Raw genomic sequence first — 20,804 nt, 5'->3', positions numbered from 1 at the left:
ATCAAATCATGTACACTGTCAATATCGCTATCCAAACCATGAAGACAATTTATGGAACTGGTCTTGCAAACAGTTCATCATGTCAGCAATGTCAAGGTGTGAGTGTGTGGGACGCTGCCTTGTAATTGGATCAACCATCCTATCGTGTTGATTTTAGCAGTCTAAGAAATAAAACACAGTTTAAATGATAGCCTAGTACCTCTTTTCCCTCTACAATGTCATAATAAGAGAAGTAAGGTGTGAAGTTCCTGCAACTTTTTCAGCTGACATTATCAGCTATGTATAAACAGATGATGCTGGTTTAGTAGAGCAAATAAATCATATGTCATTTTTTTATTAAACAAACAATATAATAACTGGACTATATTATCACAACGGAAGCATAGAAGACCATAGACTATAGAGCTGAAACCCTGTAGCAAAATTTGTTTCTATCGCCTGTCCTCAAATTTAAAGAAACATAACTTTATCAAGCTTTCACAATGGCTGCTTCTTGTTAATTTAAAGAATCTTCACCCTTGTTAAGGCTAGATGATTACAATTAAAAGATAAATGTACTGTTAGAAAGTTCTATGCCACACTCTATTTTTATGAGAATTTAACTGAAAGACATACATCATACCTGTATGTGAATTATAATGGCTTTGCAGCAGGGAACGCAGAATTACTTACAGTACGTAAACATTTAAAGAGGAAAATGCTAACACACTGAAAGAGTTTAACATCAGTAGCAATTTATCAAATGAAGACGTTTCAGAAAGTCCACTCTCTGGGAGAACATTCACCATTAGACAAAAGCCTCGCATTCTTGATAGTCTGAAGTTCAATCAATTTGAAAACCAAAACCATTCAATGAGCTAAATCTGAGGATCTTAAGAAAACTGCCATCCTCCTTCTCAGGGAAAAGCCAGAATGAAAATAATTATTATGAAAATAATCCAACCAGGTCGCTTTACAGGCAAATTTACACACTGTCTCTTTAAAACACTGCATGCCCAAAAGCCTTTTTGGGTTTGGAATGTAGCACTGCACCAAGTACAAAGCCTCTAAATATCACAAGAAGCTTTTTTAGAGAGAGAAAAGAAAGAAAATTCCAGCTGACTGCAACCGTTCTAGAAGGAGTGCCTCAGCTGAGCTCCCAGACCTGGAATTCCAGAGAAACAACAGAGGACAGGAAACAGATAATATTTTTACACGTCCTTTTGTAACGCAGCTACAAGATGACTGATGAGCTTAGGAACAAACAGAGTGAGAGTGCAAGTGTCATCAGAGTGAGCTGTGTGCTTAGATAGAAGCTTGCAGGAAGAGCGAGGGAATTCTCCGATGATATGTGACTGGTGGAGACTCCTGCGGTGTTGTCTTTCCCGATAGCATTCTGCAAGAGACAACGCTTTCCTTGGTCACCATTACACATTTTCATTGCAAGATATTTAAAGCTACATCATGAAATGAATCTTTTGTTTGTTCATGGCCCACCCTCCAATGTTACCTATGTAACACTGTCACAGATTAAAAGATGCAAAAAGCGTAAGAACAGACATCAAAACATCAGTGTTTTAAAGTTAAAGAATAAAAACACCAGTACAGCACAATCCAAGAAATGAAGTATGAAAAATCCCCTACTTTAGCAACGGTTCCATGTGTAAAACCTCCCCTTGTTAAGTACAGCAAATATTTTAGCAATTCGCGTTATTACGCCAGTTTATTTTAACAAGCAAATGCAGGACCCGCAGAGAAACTGCAACGTCTGCACAGTCAACAGAGCAACTTTGTTTGACAAGTTACTTCTGGATAACAATAAATAAAATCTAATCCATGGGATCAGAAAAGACAGAGTTTTCTAGCTTATGAAAATTTACATTCCTGGCCTTCTTTGGTACCAATAATTAAACAACATGCATATGCAAGTACAGACTGGCAGATTATAACTTATTTAAGAAGGAGGTAAAGCAGGAGTATTTTTCATTGCTATGATCCCCAGTAAAAATAAAACCCTATCACGTGTAATCACAGAAGTAGATCAATTTAGATTAGAAGGGATCTCTTCATTAAGTCCAACTTACTTAGACCCTGTCCACTCTGGATCTGAAAATCCCCAAGGATACAGCTTCTACAGAGGGGATAAACCTCCCCCATCCTGAAGAGGCAATGGGCCTCTCTAGGTACAAGCTATGAGTACCCAGGGGACCAGATACAAAGAATGAGTACAGAGCATCGGTTTCCACATGAATGACTGTCTACAGAGCCAGGGAGGTATCCATGGATAAACGTCCATGCCATTCTTCTACTCTGGTACCACTTGTTAGAAGTAGTAGAGGCACTGGGGGACTTATCACAGTATATTCTCTTACACTCAACTTTGGGCAGACGCTTTTTTGGAACCTGTAACTGAGTATGGGATAAGACAGAGCAGCAGTTCTTATGGTAAACTATAGTTACTAGGACCTTCTTGTGTAAAGGTCTTTTAGCCAGCACAAGATGTCAACAGGTCGGTTAAACTGCACCGTTCCCTCACATATTAGGCTTCACTCTAGAATGTACAGGAAACTCTTAGTAGTATCTAAAGAATTAGGAATGGGCTACAGAATTGTCATTGTTTAGAAGAATGGGACAAATCTGGATTGGCGAAGAAGAACCAGAAATATATGGTCACATCCTTTTGGTGGCTTATGCCTGTGCAGCTGCCTTGTTCCAATGCCTAGGCTGTGTGCTTCCACACAGTAGAAATTAATTTACATACATCACTAATTACTAAGCTTCCAGAGAGACTCAGTACAAAGGATGCGGACTGACAGACATGGAAACTGATGTAATGTTTACATCTGAAAGGGGGCCTTGGAGGTCAGCCTGAGCAGACTACTCAAACAGCACTGGGAGGTTCATGTCTCTTGGGGCTGCCAGTCTGTCTCCTGGTGTATGAGCATCACATCTCCTGATGTGAACATGATTTCATGCCCTAAATTGGTCATTTTTTTTTAGCCACAGAATGACGTCCACTATGTTTCTGTGCACTTGCTAAATGCCGTCTCATCTTGTGTTCCTGTGGATTATTAACTAAGTGTACTTGTCAGATACAATGGTAGTTACTATGGGATTTGCCTAAATGTGTACTATACGGCTATTATCTAAAGTCAGCAGTAGCCACTCTGAGGCCAGCTCCAGCTTTCTGAGTTGACATAACAATACCAAGACTTTAGTGAGAGGTAAGCCTATTATAATCTTGACAGACTTTGAACATTTTATATTATGGGGAGACATCTGAAATATACAGGATCCACACTTACCTCATTAAGACAGAGCTCTGTATCTACAGATTCATTGGATTTCCGCTTCTTCTGTGCCTATGAACAAATGCAAGATTTATTCCCTGTGTAATTTTGACATACAGCAGCACAAAACAATTAGATGAATTGCACGGGTTGTCATACTCCCGTAATTTTGACAGATCTGCACATGATTAGCAAATAAACTCTCCAAATGTAACTGCATGTTTTCCAATAACATTCACATTCTGATCTGAATTTACAGCAAAACTTCAGTCAGTCAGCTAAGGGTACTTAGTAATTACAATGATGAGTGCCACCAGCTGCAGAGAACATGCTATGTTCTGTGGCCCCTTAAAAATGGCACTGGATGTTCATGAGAAGAAATGAAATATGACAGTTAATAACAACCATAATAAAACTGCATATTAACAACAAATATATCATACACCTCAGTTTTAGGAATAAACAGCACAGTATTTTATCCTTAATGATTCTTGCAATTTTTCCAGGTATTACTATGAAAATACAAATATAATTTCAATATATTGCATGGCTGCCACCGAGTCTCTTTTAGAAAGTTACAGTAAGAATATTTAATGTCTTTTAACATATATACCTGTAAGTCAGATTGAGCTGCTTGTTTACATTGCATTCACTGCTTACTGTAGACAGAATATAATTAAATGCAGGGGTATTTTATACGCTCAAAAACTGAAAAATGAATCTGCTGTATCTTCAGCCACGTCTTATGATGAGCATCCATCTGTCGCTATTACAGCGCACCTTCCACACTGACTCGTGTAAGAAACATTTCTGGTAGCAGCATCAGGCAAAATGAAAGCAATAGTGTGCACTCTGTCAAGCATCATAAGGAGTTTAATATTTCCATTGTTGAAGTGAACATGATTGTGCTAGGAGTTTTCTGCTTTTCTACAATAGCAATAGGAATCCCCATGGTGCTGAAGATATTTTCAATGAATTGTACTGTGGTGGATTTAAGTACTTCAATGATTTTCAATATCATTTCTTTCTTTGTACATTCCAGAAACATACACATCACTCTTTTACAGGAGGTACTGATGTTAAATGTACAATCAAGTCTTATAACAGAAAACTTGGATTTATACAATGAAACTACTGCCTGCATTGAGCACATCTGATACTTCCACCTGGTCTTGCAATTTACTTCCTGTAAAAAAAAATCAGGATCTGCTCTCACTGTGCTGCATTCATTTTACACTGCAGAATCCCACCGGTGTTGGAAGAGATGGACTGGACTAATGCTGATGTGAGAAAGTGCTGAACATTCTGATTTTATACCCTCAAAAATTCATTTCCATGCACAGCTATTTCATTTTATATCTGAGAGCCACTGGTGCTGCCTATGGACACAAAGTAGTCTTTGACCTAATTACTGATTTTTGAATCCAAATGAAGGAACTGAACTTCTCATTAGGAAGCGCACTCTGCTTTTCATGACACTTTAATACATAGATATATTAGAGACAACTGAAAAACTAAAACAGCTGGGATTTAAAAGAAAGACAGCTTGGTATTTAAAAAGAAAGGCATGGTAAAAATCCTTACTGTACATGTGTTCAGAGTTTTCAAATATATGACAAAATAATAGCTCAATTCATTAATAAACACCCTCTGTGAAATCTCTCTCTTACATACCCTTTGTTCTAATTAGTACACTGAAGTGATTACAGCAAGCATAAATCTAACTATGTAAATGGAAAGAGAAATGTCTGGAAGTACATTTGCTACAATACGAAGCAAGACAGTGAAGCCCTCATTTGCAGTGGTGGTGATATTCAAGAGGTTAGGATTATTTTTAATGGCAACTGCGTAGACTTCAACTCCTAAATGGCTGGCTCTAAGGAATGGGTAAAGAAGGAGAAACTGGATTTTAATCCTGATTTTCTTATACCCAAAACACCCATATTACATTGAATTGGAATGTTAGGCTTCAGCTGCACTAAGGTTCAGAGCATCAGATCTTGACAGTGTAAACTGCAAGGACTGTACAAGCCTCATATTTCTTAGTTTGCCATTCAGAGCTAAGTTTCTAGTCCACATAAGCATCTGCCTACTGGAAACTGTGTTTTGCTGCTTACTCCTGCTATGGATTCACAACACTGTGCTAACTGTAAGTCTACACTTCGTATTAGTCTCAACACCAAAGTCAGAATTTATGTTCCTTCTGTACTGTGCTTCTCAAATGAGAAAAGAGGAAAATATCATTATTTCGTCTATATGCAGTAAAATTTGTCTTTACTTCATTCAGCCTGATATACAACAGAGTGCAGCAGCTAAAACACCTTTACCTTTGAGAACAGTATTTTAGGGGTAAAATCAACAGCTAGAAACAAAAGCAACATATAAAAAGCTTTTCAATAATTTTGTTCAATATTCCCTAGCTTTAATTTGGAAAGTAATGCTTCTCTGTATTCATATACATATTGTAGTCATGCTAACATCAACAAACCTGTTCACATGCATCCTCCATTATAAAGTCCTTTCTTAGAAGTGAAAAGTAATTTTAATAATCAGGCTGGCTTTCCTCTTACCAAAACAGAAAGGACAGCATCTTCCATTTAAAAATACAGCAAAAATGCAACCTCTTTTCATGGGGAAGGTGAAGGGAAAGGAAATACTATCAGTTTGAGAATGAGACATTGCATGCCAAGTTTCAAATTGGAAGAGTACATTTTTACTGTTGAGTTATAAACCTGTAAAAATGGGTTATAATGGAAATGCTGGCATAGGCTGCACTACTGTAATACAACAGTGCATCACAAAATCATAAATAATAGGAAAAGAACCAAAACAAACCCAAAACCCTACATATTGAAGAAAGGGCTATAGAAAGTGCATGTCCTTTAAGTACAGGCTAAGGGGGGAAATCTTCTGTCCCACTCTTGGGCAGAAAAGACTACATGTAGCAGAACTGCTGGGCAGGGCTGGGCTTATAAAAATAACAACTAAATAAAAAGTGAAAGAAAAGCAGCTTAAAATAACTGGTTAAACAGATGGAAAGAGGTATGAGATCTTTCCCACTGAGGTAAAATAGCATTTGCTAATGATTTATACATTCAGCTGTGACATGCCTCTGACTGTAAAACAAAGGTACATAAGACAGGTTGACAGTCACCCTGGCTTTGCAGGGAACTATAATTCAGTAACGTGGGCTACTCTGATGAAGCTGCCCCATACTGCCTACAACCTTGCACTGATTGAAGCTTTCATATTCTGTAAAAATGAACACCTGCTTTTACAGAGAATCTGATCACTGTGGTAGCACAAGCAACAGATGATATTTAGAGATAATCACATTCATACACTGCCTGCTGAGCTTCAGCATCCTGTCCGGTAGTCATACAAGGTTCTTTTGGTCTTCGCAACCTTTAGCATTTAATATTCAAGCTAAACTGCTTAGTTCAAAGACTGGTAGAGAAACCAACTGCATGTCCAGAAAACAGAAAACTCTCATGATCAGAAGCAAAATTTCACTTATTTCTTTCCTAGAAAGAAGGGTGAATAATGATCAGAAGAGGAGCTAGTGGTTTTCTGAAAGGAGAAAGGAATATTGCTTATAGAGATATTTTTCCTTCTGAGGGCTCTGTGGACCTTCATGTTTCCTTTTAATTCCTTCTAATGCTCCTAGATGAGGTCAGTCATATGCCCTTGCTCACACACACCTAACCTAGTCTTCTCTTGCCCTGCACCTAATAAACATCACGAGATCCTCCCAAATCTAGTAACTCTGCTTCTCATCCCACAAATCCCTCTACCTCCATCCTTTGCAGACACTGTAGCTCTGAGCTCATTCGAGAAATGCTATCTTGCAATCATGCATCCAGCTTTTACAAAGCAAAGCACTACATGGTTAATAAATGAATTAAACACTGCAGCGGTATCTCACCAGGAGTCAGTTCATACATTTATGGTTTGTATTTTCACACCTCTACTACAGCCTGCATACCTATGTTACTTAGAGCAAGAAAAAGGTCTGACAGGGAATGGCTGCAAACATAGATGAGCTTTAATTTGAAGGGAGGGGAAGCATGTAAAGGGAAGTGAATGCATTGGACCTGAATGCAAACAGGCTCAGAATAAGCATCCAAACTCAGAAACCAGTCCCTTGCCGTTAGCTGCACACTCCGGGCCTCACATGCTTTATGGAACATATAGCTTAGACATTATAGTGAGAGGCAACAGAAGTATCATTACGATAAGTATCTGTTTTTTCAGCTAATTTTAATGAGTGCCTTTGTCCTCTCCTGAGTTAGTTATGCTTGTATTAACAAGCATTTCTAAAGAGACACATCTCCCAGAATACATCTTTCAAATGACCATGGTTCTGAAGCAGCTGTAACAAATGAGGGTGCTTGTTCTTTTTGTTCCTCTTGTGCTGATTAAAGAGATTTACTATGCATCTAACCTGTTTTTCCAAGAACAAGACACAAACAATAAGCAGAGAAATATAAAGACTGTAAAAATGCAATCAGATTAACTCTTCTGCACTCGCTAAGCGGTAGCAGCATCTATCACAATTGTCAACAGTATTTTCTCCTTCGCACAGTAGTACTATGGCATGCTGGAGTATAAATTACTTTCAACAGGGAAGATAAGCAAAGTGCGGGTCAGAGACACAGGCCACTAAAACAAGGATCCAATTCAGCACAGAGTAATTTTGAAACCCATAGCATACAGCCAGGGTGCAAAGCTATTTAAGCCATAAAAACAATCAGCTTTTCACAGTCCTGTAACAAAGAAGTCAGACCTTCTTTTCTGCTGCTTTTTTCTTTTTCCTCTGCTGAATCAGCCCTCAAGATACAAGCTTGGGGCAGGAAATTATCAGTCATTGCTCTGCATAAAAGCACTACAGTTCCGTCATCCCACTTTGTAGAGTGAGGAAAGTATCTTTTACAAACAAGCATTACCAAGACACTGCCTGCACTATTCTCCAAAGCCACATAGGTGACACCTAGCACAGTAAGAATCAAATCACAAGTGTTTCAGCTGGGAGACATTAAATAAAGCAAACCAGTTAGCCCCTTGTGCCCAAACATGCACTGAGGAAACACACACCGAGTTTTATAGTGGTGTGCAATAAACAGTTATCAGCCAGTCCCATCAGATCCCATCACCTCCCAGCCCTAAGCCCCTGCTCCCCATAGCTTTGTACCTGTCCCAAAATTACACTGCTTGTCCCCAGTCTCCTATAGGGGTCTTGTCTGGATTTCTCCCCACAGCTTTGCCTCAGCTGGGCAGGGTGGTGGATCATAGGCAGACCTGGGTACTACAGGATGCCCTGACTGATTTTGGGACTATCCATCCTTGGGTTTCCCAGTCCAAGCATTCAGAAATCACAACTAAGATCCCATTCAAAACCACTACACAGCTGCTCAATGGGCAGCACTGTGAAGTGACAGATCCACCTAGCTCACCTTCACAAAGCTCTGGCTTTCTTAAGGGAACACACGTGACAGTTTAAAAGCTCCACATTAATAGAATCTTGCTGGTTTTGAGTACTTCAGCATCAGAAAGAAGAAACAGAGGGCAATCTCAAAGTAGGGAGGTCTGTTTTCTGGTCAGGAAAGGGAAAAAGGGATGGTGGTTCTCCCGAGATGTTTCCATCCACTCCTTCAGAAGGAAATGGAGTTGAAAAGAAGTCTTCACCCCAGGGCAGCCCACAGGAATCTTCTGGGAAGAGTAGCTGAGACATAGGTCCGTGTTCTGCTACAGCTTCCCAGCTCCTTAGTCATCAGTGACAAAGCACTGCTGAGTCTTCTGGGCAGGCCAGGTCTCTTTCCCAGACCACTGAGTAACAATGGATCGAATTAGCTTCAGTCTAACAGACACTGCAGACTCTTGTGTCTCTTGATGGCCGCAGATGGAAACACACTTAGCAGCAGATACCAGTTCAGACATCTAAGAAACACACCTAAGAGCTGATGAAGTCTGATATGAACAGAAGAAAACCTCCCTTCTCTTCGATCTTGTAACTGTAAGAATATTTGACTAGAGAGGGGACAAGCTGGAATAATCCTCCCCAAAGGAGCAGAAAAGAGTGTGGACAGAAGGAAAGATGACCCGTACCTTACGAACTATTGCTGGACCATTCCCAGATCCTTATGTTAATAAAACTGAGACCTAATTAAGCCCTGTCTCTCACTGCACTTATATGGCTGGGGCAACATGGCACAAAACCTTCCTCACAGCAACCTTACAGGTTTTATGAAGAACAGATGCTATCAGCAACACCAAACTGATCAAAAGCTTACAAGGAGCAGACACACACGTCTTCAAATATTTATTTCAAGCAATTAGTCTCCCAGGGAGCACAGCACAAAATATGACACCCAGCCAAGAGAGCTGAACTGACTGACTTACCTTTCATGGCAGCACAGTAACTCGTTAACAATTTTGTTTTCGTGCTCAGTCACTCATTTATCTGAGGAAAATTAATTTCCCTAGTCCCAGATTCTCGTTTCCTATTTTTAGGGGATATTATGCAATTCTCCTAATACGCTCTTCTTATGGATTTGCCTCAAGCAGATTTTTTTGCATGAAGAAGGGCAGAGGAGAAAACAGAATACCAAAAAAACATAGACAGAATATGTTTTATTAGGTTAATATCTCAATGGCTTACGCTGCCTACGGTTTGGGTTTTTTTGGCTTTTTTTTCTAGTTATAAAACTGAAGAGCCATGTAATCCAAAATCGAGTTGTTTGGGATTTTATTATTAAAACACATTTCCCTAGTGGTTCACTACAGCTATCAACCCAGCGCCACACCGAGCAGTTACAGGTAGCATCTGGCTGTTGTGCAGCGAACAGCATCTAAAGAAAAGCAGCATAAACACAAAGCCATTACAACCCCACCGAAATGAAATACTCAGCCTTTAATTTTGAACAAAGGTAAGCCACTGAAGGACTACAGACCCCACAACACTTCCCCAGGCTGGACTGCGTGCCCTTGCCTGTCCGAATATGCAAACAAAGTTGTACTGTTTGGCAGGAGGCGGAGTGCCCACCTCCCCTATTAGACTGGGCTCTGTGGTGCACTGGAGTGTGGTGTAAACGCTCCTGAGCAGCTGTCAGCCACGGCTACTAGGGGACTAAAACCAGCTCAGCCAGAACTGCACTGTGCTAATGATCCTTGAAAAGAGGCACCACACTAATGCAGCTACAGTGCTCCTACACGGCATCTCACACCTCCAGGTGTGCCTTGGCAGGTACTCGCTGGCTGAAGTCTGGCTGTGATGCGCTTCCCTCTGCTAGGAGCATGCAGTAAGCCTGTTACTCGCCGGTGAGTTTTCCATCACACTGAAGAGATGACAGGGCAGTTTGTGACTGGGACTGCCTGCTAAGAAAAACTTGGGAACTTCCCAAGCCAAAGCAGACCTGGGAGGAGAGAGCTCAGTAGGGACGCTCACCACATCGTTGAGCCTCATGAGACATCCAGCTCTGAGCTGTCACTATGTGGAAGAGATTAAGTAAATCAGGTCAGGCGCTGCCTTCACACTCAGGCAGCAAGGACCAGGGATGCCATCCTCTGGTCCTGCAGCTGGAAGGGAACATCAAGGCAAGCTTGCTTGAGCACCAGTCTGCATGAGGCCTGAGTGCTGAGCACTATAGGAAGCTTCTGTTCATGCTATGCCAACCTTAAGCAACTGATATTATTGCTGGTTTCTTGAGCACTGCGTTCACGCATAAATATTAAAAGGGAAGGGAGGAGAATGATCATGAACATCTGCTTTTGGTTGTGACTAAAAATGTTCAAGACCTTTCTCTTTATTAACCATATGTGTGCATTGTGAGTACTGGCTTGGTTATGCACAGAAAGAAAACAGAAAGCCTTAAAAGGGTTTCAAAACCACTTCAGATAACAAGTGATTTTGCTGCAGTTACAGAGGCAAAAGCAAAGGCCACAGATACTGAAGTAACCTTGAACAGAAAGAAAGAAAAAACTAGGCACTTATTTGAGCACGCACCATACAGCTATACCCTCCCCTCCTCAGTTTTGTTTAGACATTTCAAGCCCAGTGTATTAGTTTCCTCACATCTGCAGTTATGTGGCTATGCCGGTACCCGAGTCCCATTAAATCATGGCTTAGAGACGGGGTTGTTTGGTTTTTTCTTTGAAATCAACTCAATCTCAAACAGCTGTGATTTACAGTAATTGGTGAATTCTGCAGTTTTGGCACAATCAGAAGTGCCACTGAAATAAAAATTTAAAGCATTTTTCTCCGTGTTCCTCTAATGCTGTATCTGAGTTCTGCAGGTGCACACAGGTATGCTCAGAACTGGCAGGGATGACACTTCAGTGAACTGGCTGCAGTACTTGCCTCAGTATCCGTGTTCCTTTGTAGCACTGAAAATACCATTCAGAATAATGCAAATTTACCAGGGTGAGTCTGTAAGAAATGAGGGTGTAGCATCCTGTGATTTTGACAGGCAGCTATTTCCTAAGAATTCAGCCAGAGCCACACACATAACATGAAAAAAATCACCCAAATAGCTAATGTACTGGCTAAGTTCAAAGTCACTGAACACAGGACTTTTTAAATGCAAAAATGTAAGACAACTTCAACTGTAAGCATAGCTGCTAGCTGCTTCTATAAAAATCTAGCTTTATTTTCATTAGAATATATGGCTTTATAATTTTGTAGAAAGGTATTTAAATTCACTGCTTGTATTCCTGATTAATAAATCCTGAGAGCATTCTGATTTCTAAACGTGAATTAATATAATACAGTTTTGATTGCTGGCATTTTATTTCCTACAATAAACATACATTTCAAAAGACATAAATCATGACGAAAAAAAACCCCAACAAAGATCTAGTTGGTCTTGTCCACAGATCTCCATTAGCTATGTTAGACCTTGGTTTGTCCTGTCAGCTTCCTAAATGTTATTAAAAGGCCCTTGCAGTATAGATCTTAAAACTCAATAATTCTAAGAGACTTTGATGTAGCATCCTACATTCATTCTTCCACTGATGAAGTGAGTGAAGGTGAGAAAAACCATCTCTGCTCAAAAATACGAGGAGAGACACCCTAACACTAATTCTCTTTAATGGGCTATACTATAGTGGACTATACTTTAATGGATTATATTACAGTGGCCTTCCTCATATCCATTATTAACACATGAACGATGCTCTCGCTCACAACAGTTACACTGTAGTTAATGAAGCTATTCAAATAAGCAGAGAAACTCTCATGTAAGAGGAGCCTGCATAATCACGACCTTAATAGAAAGGTGTCTTATTCTTTACTGCCCTGATCCCACCACACCAACGGGAATTCTGCCACTGGTGAGGCAGCAGCAACTGAAGATGAAAAGTAACTTCCTAATATCATCTGCATACATGGCCTCAAATTTGAGCTCAGTAAAAAGTACTGAGAAATTTATTCAATCACTGAAATCATTTCTTAGGCACAAAAAGTACTGTGAATGTTAGATGTTTAACAATTACAACCCTATTAAAACAAATCTGAGCCTTTAATAACCAGATTATGCAAATAATTAGCAGATTATGCAAAACCGTAACCACAGCGTATGATCCTGCTTTGTTTTATCACATAAATAATTCACAGAAGGACAGAAGGCTTACATTTATGTTTACATTTAGTAAGTCTGAAAATACAAACAGATGAATGCTAATAATGCAAGTAATGGAGATCAACAGGATCACTTTGTGTATATTTTGTAAGGTTTCCATAATAAACTGGAAGAAGCTTTTGCAGAGTTATTGTGACCAGTTTGCCTACTTTTTAAAGTATTATGCTGTGACAGACTGGATAGTTCAAGACATTATTTATGGGATATAAAGCCTTATATTCCGAGGCAGCTTGTTTAATCTAGCTCAGGTCAATACTGACAACAGTTGTGTAGTATTTTTGAAATGAAGAGGTGGTTCTGGAGCACTTCTCTTAAGAGGGTAGGTTCAATGGACAAAAGTGGCACTAATTTGCACCTCAGGCAGTGCGCTTCATCAGAGACTGAGGAGTTAATGGGATATAGGCTTATAATGTCGCAAAGCACCCACAATGTTTCCCCATGCCTTTCATTTCCCTTTCTGTGGGATAAGCTGCTCTGTTAGAAAGGGACAGTCCTTCTGTATCCTTACATCTAGTTCCACTGCAAGCCCTATAAACAAAATCTTGAAGGTGCCCTAAGCTACCAAATTTTAACATCCTTTACTGGGACTCAAGGGAGAGATTAGAAGGCTTCACCTAGAAAAACATCTTGAGAGTGCTATCTGAAGAGAATCTTGACTGATGATGGTTGGCAGCAAATATTTCCCTGAGTGCATAACGGTTTTATTCATAGTTCTGTACTGAGCTGAGGCAAGTAGAAAACAGCAAGTGAGGGGGTCTTTTTTGTGAGCTACCTACTCAGATGCATCTAATACTCACAAGCATCAGCTTTGTCTTACCAGTACATTTCAATGTCAATGCATTGCCATCAAGTTTCCAGAAAGCATTCAAAAAAAACCCCACATCTGTGTGTGTGTGTGTGTCAACTACAGCAACAATACGGCTTCTTGTGTCACTCCTGCTACCTCCAGAGCAGTGGGTGGAAAAGCAGACCTAAGACAGCGTTAGTAGAGATGAGGCATGAGTGTAATGCAGACTGTGCCTGTGCATTAACATATTTGTACTGTATATACAGGCTGCATATGCACACCAGCACTGATACTGCACTAGTACTGAGCTCTCTCTTCCAGTGATAAGTGAATTTAATGGCTTTAAGAGATGCCATGTTCAGTGGCCAAGATGGGATTAGCCTCTCCAGTATTTGAGAACAACATCTTTGAAAGGGATCTGGGATATTACCATGCTGCTCACGCTCAGTGACCTCTTGAACAGCATGGGACATCGCACTTCTGACATGCTGTGCATGGATGAACATAATTGCACTACAACAAGCTTTGTACATAACAAAGGGCAGCAGATGATAAGGACTTGAAGAACACACATGAGCAGATGTGTCTCACTGGCTTGGAGATTATTTGGAACTGCAGCTTTGCCAGTTGCTCTCTTTAAATGTTCATGAAACACCAGAGTCCAGTACCCTGTTACACTGACATGAGCCAGCATGACTTGTGTCTTAGGGGCTGTCCCTGGGATGTGGACTCAGGGTGACCAGTTCAGCTCCCAAAAAGGACATCTCTCTCACTAAGGACACTGACCAAAGAGTTGTGCTGCCACTAAATATGACATTGTATCTGAGCCATCACCTTGAAGGTGAAAAGCCTCTGCTTAATTAATGATTCCTAAAGGATCCTCATTAAGCTGTTCTCTGGGTTTAGAACAGGTGTGGTTTTTATCTAAACCTGTACAGTTGTATCTATAACGGTTTGAATTTCCCATCTGCAAATAACCATGACTGAATCCTCAGGAATAATCAGGAAATCTTAATCAAAATTAATAGGGGTTAGGGCAACTCTTGATGAGAACATGATTCTGCAAATAGCTGCAAGAATTTGTCAAACCAAGTTCAAAATCAGTATGAAAAAAGGGATGACTTTTCGTTCGGAATTGGCATTTGACTTCTGAAATTGTATACAGGCAGTTAGTCCCCTGCAGGAACAGATCCCTACATTTTCCCTCAGAACCACATAATTACACTACATATGTGACTGAAGTGTGCAGGATGGCATACTGACATAGAACTCAATATAGAATGGTCTTCAAGAATTTAACTTGGGTACATGGAACTGTTAATGCACTCCTTTTTCCAGAGGAGGGCAAGCCATTGTTAAGGTCATACTAAACACTGTCAATCAGAAAAGTTCTGATCAAACCACCCTTTTACATTTGTGCAGACTCAAATTTAGGAATGGATTTTCACAGATATTTATAACTGCTTGGCTTTCAAACGTGCACTCTTAATTTATATGCCCACTTATCCAACCCTCTGCACAAATTAGGTACTTAACGACTGCAGGTAGCTACTTAGATCCTACCTGCTACAAGTCTTACCTGCCATGTGCATAATAAATCTGAATGCACACATTTCAAATCTGAGCATGAATTCAGTACATCCAAACGTTTATGTGTGTGCTAATGCATATCTAGCCTTGAATTAGAGGCAACTTGAGGCTTCAGAAAATGTCAATCTGGAAAAATAAAGTAGTACCACGTAATGAAGCATTTAGTAAATTACTGCCCTGAATACCTAATTCTGTTTTAAGAAAGACATGAGGGAGGGTAATCCTATAATTCTTTAGGACACATACTGAGTGCAACTATGAAAATATATCCTGCATTATGCACACCAGTCAGTCTGTTTACCTGCGGCTCATGGAAAGAGCTAAGCATGCAGGAGGACTTAACCTGAAGTGGGATTATTAGACCAAGTCCACTATTAGAACCACAATCTGGTGTGAAATAGGCCATCCTCCAAAGTACAGACTAAAATAAACATTTTGAACTCCTGTTGATTTCAAAGGCAGAGAATTCTCATTGTTGACAGCATCTCATGGTCAGGAACTCAACAGCAAGTTGAAAAATACTGTAGAGTAGATGGTCTGAGTGTAACATAGAGATCTATTATTCAGGTAAGACAGCTGCTTAGGAGTTATAGAGATAAAAAGTAAGTAGGAGATAAACGGTGTGATTTATTCCAGTTTTGATTACTAATGTACATTGAAGACTGGAAGCAAGATGAGCAGACAGGTTAAAAGCAGAAGAAAAATGTATTTCTGTTCAGATGTTTTGTTATCATTAATTTCTATTTTTTTTTTTAATTAAGAGTATAGGCTGACTAATTTGGCTAATAACTGTGTTCATTTTCTGTCCTATAAACTTGGTTTGACTCCTTGAAAAATGTAGGCATGCTTTGGGAAAGGTTCCACATTTTAGTTCTTCAACAATATCCTATTCTTGCTGCTATGCTGCCTTGTCACCAATGTAAGATTTAGAATGATTACTTATTACTGTATTCTAATTTCCATTGGGCTTTTCTGTATTTCATTTGCTGCTGGTAACAAGGAAGATACTATTTCTACAAAATCTCCTTTATTATTACTGAAATGCTTTTGATCATATCTGCCACACAATAACTGTGAGCCTGGGTAGTTCATTTTTTAAGAATATTAGTTTATGGGCTATACAGAAATATCAAAGAATGATGCAATATATATATATAAGGAGTAACTGATAATTACAACGTACATTTAAGGATAATTGCAATGTACACAACTGTGGAGTTATTCCATTTTAGAAGTGTATAAACAAAAGCAGAATTTGATTAGGTTGTGTGATTACCTCTTTCGACTCAAATGACTTTATATGCATAAACATACTTCATATACTTGGATTTGCTGTTGGCAGAGGAAGGCAATGTATCCTCTTTAATCAAGGATAAGGAAGCAGGGTTGACACGGAGTCATTTACCAAAGCAAAATACTACTCCAGTCTCTTAATTGCACCCTAGTATGGCCATGACCCATAGTCCCTTCTCCCTTCCCTGCTGTATCTGCAGAGACAGCCAAGCATGGTGACTTCTTGTGTAATGTATGGGCTCAGCATCCTCCTGCTCAGTCTTGTGCAGCCTCTTTTTGATCCCTGGATCTGCATTTAGCCATTACATCATTAGAGAGAATATATAAAAATTTATACTGATAAATTTCATGCCAGAATAGGTCCGTGAGGCACTTGAGTGCCCAAAGATTAGCAAACAGATCTTCAAGAAGGAGGGAAAAAAGAAAAAAAAGAAGATAAAAACACATAAGGGGAACAGAAATGAAAATATTCTAATAAAGACTAATGGCTAACTGGAAGTGAGGTTTCAGATACAGTGGAGATATGCCTGTAAATTGAGACTAACAGTCTAACAACTCATATCACATAAACAGGCAGAACTAGTCTTGGTTATCGTTTCCCTAAGGGGAACTTTCCTTCATGATAATATAGTATTATTTCTTGAATTTCTATTATTTCCAATAGGAATGGTTTCTAAGAGTACAGGAAGTTTAAAAAGTGTTTAAAAAGAATCTTTGTGATTAGAGCTGCTATCTGTGCATGAGTTTTGGGAATCTATCTCCATAAAGGAGTGTGATTTTCTTTGATGGTCCTGCAGAGATGTTTAGACCTCCAGAGGAAAGGTTACAGTTATATGCCAGGGAAGGTAATGTTGCCATGAGACTAAGTGTCAAGAGGAAAGGTAAAGCTGCCACATCCACTTCCACAATGGACTGTTCCGCAAGACATGTAAAAGGAGAGAATACGGTAAAAGCCTTCAAGCCAATTTTCATCCAGTGGGTAACATCAGGTTATCCTTTCTATTTCTCTGAGCATTGGAGTACTCAGATTCATACACCTTACTTTAACTCTACTCTATTCTCCCTAATGATTCAGTGAGAACCAGCAACGAAACACTTGAAACTACTAAGAAATAGACAAACATGTGCACAAGGCTCCTGAGGCTCCTGGAGAACTCTATTTGTCTGATAACTACTCACGATCTACCACAACAGGGCAGTAGCTTCTGCATACCACCCAGTTCTTATGTTCTTTAAAATTACTTTGGACTGAAAATAAATCAGACAGCTGCGCAGATAAGACACTGAACTTTAGGGACACCTTGCTGTAGCAGTAGACAAAATGTTATCAACTGCTTGTCCCAAAGAACAGCAGAGGTTTGGTGCGCCCTAGGAAATAGATAGCTAATCTATGCAAACAACCTGTTGATCATTAAGAACACACTGTGGTTTAAACCCAGCTGGTAACTCAGCACCACACAGCCGCTTGCTCACTCCCCCCCTTTTACCAGTGTGGGTGGGATGGGGAGGACAATCAGATGAATGTAAACCCCACAGGCTGAGATAAGAACAGTCCAATAAGTAAAGTACAATACAGTACTACTACTAATAATAATAATAACGATAAGGGAAATAAAAAGGGGGGAGATTATAAAAACCAAAAGGGGAAAGGGAATCAAGCAGTAAACAAAAGTGATGCACAGTACAATTGTTCACCACCCACTGGCTGATATCCAGCCTGTCCATGAGCAGTGACTGGTCCCTTCTGGATAACTCCTCCCAGTTTATATGCTGGGCATGATGTGCTGTGGTATGGAATACCCCATCGGCTAGTTCAGGTCAGGTGTGCTGTCTCTGCTCCCTCCCAGCTTCCCATGCCCCTCCTCACTGGCAGAGCATGAGAGACTGAAAAGTCCCTGACCAGGGTTAGCACTGCTGAGCAACAACTAAAATATCAGTGTGTTATCAGCTTTATTCTCAGACTAAAGCCAAAGCACTGCACCAGCTACTGGGAAAACAATCAACCCTATCCAAGCCAAAACCAGGACAGAGCCACAAAATGTCCAGAAGTGTCTGCAACAAGCAGACTGGAAGACCAAAAACAGTGACAGTAAATCAGAGAATTATAGCACCATTTGAATGCAGTAGTCACCCACGAGCTTTTCTCTATCCACTTATGTGTCCAAGGAATCATAATACTGGAGAACAAAGATTCTAGGAAAAGACTCTGGGGTGGGCAGTGCCACAACCCTACTCCAGGATCTGGGACCATCTCTCCAGCTGCTGGGGTTTTCAAAGAGCAACAAACCTCACAACCCTGCACCAGGACTGTGCACAATGAATCAGGGTCCTTCCCCACCAGTGAACCTTCTCCCGCATGGAACAAAGATGTGCAACAAATTCCTATGCTGCTCCCCTGACTTCTCACCTCCCTCTGTACCATCCCCACACAGGATGGAGAAACCATGCAATTCATAAAACTGTGTGCATCTGTGATTAACATGCTTCACTATGCAAAATTCTTTAGCTTCCACATTGTCATTTGTCTTAAACCGTCACACTACGAAACAAAAACATCAATACCTGCTTCAATAACTGTGTTAAAAAGTACCTTTCTATTACAAAAGTCTTGTGAAATTATTTTCCTTGCCTAGCAAATAACAATTCTTTCCAAAAATGGCAGAATTGATAAAGAAAGATTTTATCTGTTAGATTTTGATCTATTCTGGCAATCGGTGAGCTATTTTCATACTTCAGAAAGAAACATCTCTGTATTAACAACTCTATCAATTAACTGAGATAGTACCAAGCCTTTTACTTTGTTTTTTTTTCTCATATCTCTGTGGACATACTTTTTGAGGAGAACACAGTGTATTAACATAGTTTATAATAGTAAAATATTTATTGTTTCCAGAGCACTCAAATACACTATGTGGTTTTCAGAATAAAGGCTATGAGGTGAAATCTTAGCTTCACTGAAGTTAACTGTAATTCATTGTGTTTTTAATGTCAGGAGTACCTTTTCACTATGAGCCTGTGGAATAGCTTGTATGATGGGATTCTGGTCTATAAGTATATGACTCCTACAAGCTATTCCAGTTAAAATAAAGAAGTACTAATGATTGCAAGAATTCTATTCTTGCCCTCCGTTCCATTAGAAACCTGGTGGCACAACTGCTTTTGCCTGCACTTGCTTTGCAGCAGGGTCAGCCTGGCATAACCAGAATTACTTTCACTTGAACAAGTATAAATGGAAGCAGAGTCATGGCTAAAACCTAATATTTACTAACAGCAAACAATATGTCTTAAACAAAGCACTTTGTCAAGTCCCATAAATGTACAATACGTTATGAACTACACTTCCAAAGACAGTATGATTAAACATCCACCATCGCAATACAATGACCTAGAATTTTTTATTAGGAGTAGTTATGCCTTCAAATTAAATTATAATACTGCATTTTATGGCTGTTTTTTGCAGGCTATAGCTATCTGTTTTAAAAGGGAAATACATGATGGACTACATATCTGATTGAGAGCTAAAGTTGGATGACATTAGGAATACCTTTAATATGATGAAGAACCACATAAAGTAATAACACGGGCTATGAATAGTTTGATTTGGCTTACCTGATGCAATCCAATTTTCTGATTCTGGCTTATTCTACCACTTTGTATTTTTGTGGGTATTCCTACAGAAGGATATTGATGTGAAACGTAGAAACAACTGTAGCTTAGGGGAACACTGCAAACGCTACATCTGCTTTTAGCAGCAATAACTTGCAAAATTCTTTCTGAGGATAAGAACTATAATCTGTCCACAGAAATTTCCATTTCCTGTAAAGGTGTGTAGCACATTTTAATAAAGTTGTATTTTTGTAAGCCATTAAATTGGTTTTTAGTAACCTCATCCTCATTTTCAACTGAACAATTATTAAACTATAAAACAAAATTGCATGATTCCTAAAACTGTAGTCTGGAGTTTTACAGTCTGCTATAAAGTGCAGTATTATTATAATAGACTAAAGATGCTCAGACTATTAAAACTTTTTTTTTTAAATGAACTGTAAAATATTCTATCATTGATGAAATAATTCTAAATTATTCTGCTCTCCAGCAATGTACATGCAACAGTATTTTGGTATAATGAAAACCATGCTAATAAAAAAAACCCAAAACATCCTGTAATTCTAATATACAAAATAAACCATTTTGCTGGCTTTCAATAACAGAAGTTTATTATACCTGAGT

At 39.4% G+C, this 20,804-nt stretch overlaps 1 protein-coding gene across 2 annotated transcripts in view; it reads right to left on the bottom strand.

The window, feature by feature from the left end:
* Positions 1 to 314: 314 nt before the first annotated feature.
* The window catches only part of GFRA1 (GDNF family receptor alpha 1), a 144,194-nt gene continuing 123,704 nt past the window's right edge, over positions 315 to 20,804 (bottom strand). For both annotated transcript variants that reach the window (XM_061458658.1, XM_061458657.1), the window contains exons 8-9: positions 3,285 to 3,341; positions 315 to 1,375 (exon numbers count right to left, since the gene is read on the bottom strand). In XM_061458658.1, coding sequence (XP_061314642.1) covers positions 1,214 to 1,375; positions 3,285 to 3,341 — 219 coding nt within the window. In that variant the 3' untranslated portion in view covers positions 315 to 1,213. The remainder of the gene's footprint in view (positions 1,376 to 3,284; positions 3,342 to 20,804) is intronic.

This window comes from Pezoporus flaviventris, unplaced genomic scaffold (genome assembly GCF_033815535.1).
Source record: "Pezoporus flaviventris isolate CSIRO_AGI_PZ_B2104156 unplaced genomic scaffold, CSIRO_AGI_Pfla_v1 ptg000029l, whole genome shotgun sequence".
NCBI lineage: Eukaryota > Metazoa > Chordata > Aves > Psittaciformes > Psittacidae > Pezoporus > Pezoporus flaviventris.
This window is presented reverse-complemented; position numbering and strand designations above follow the sequence as displayed.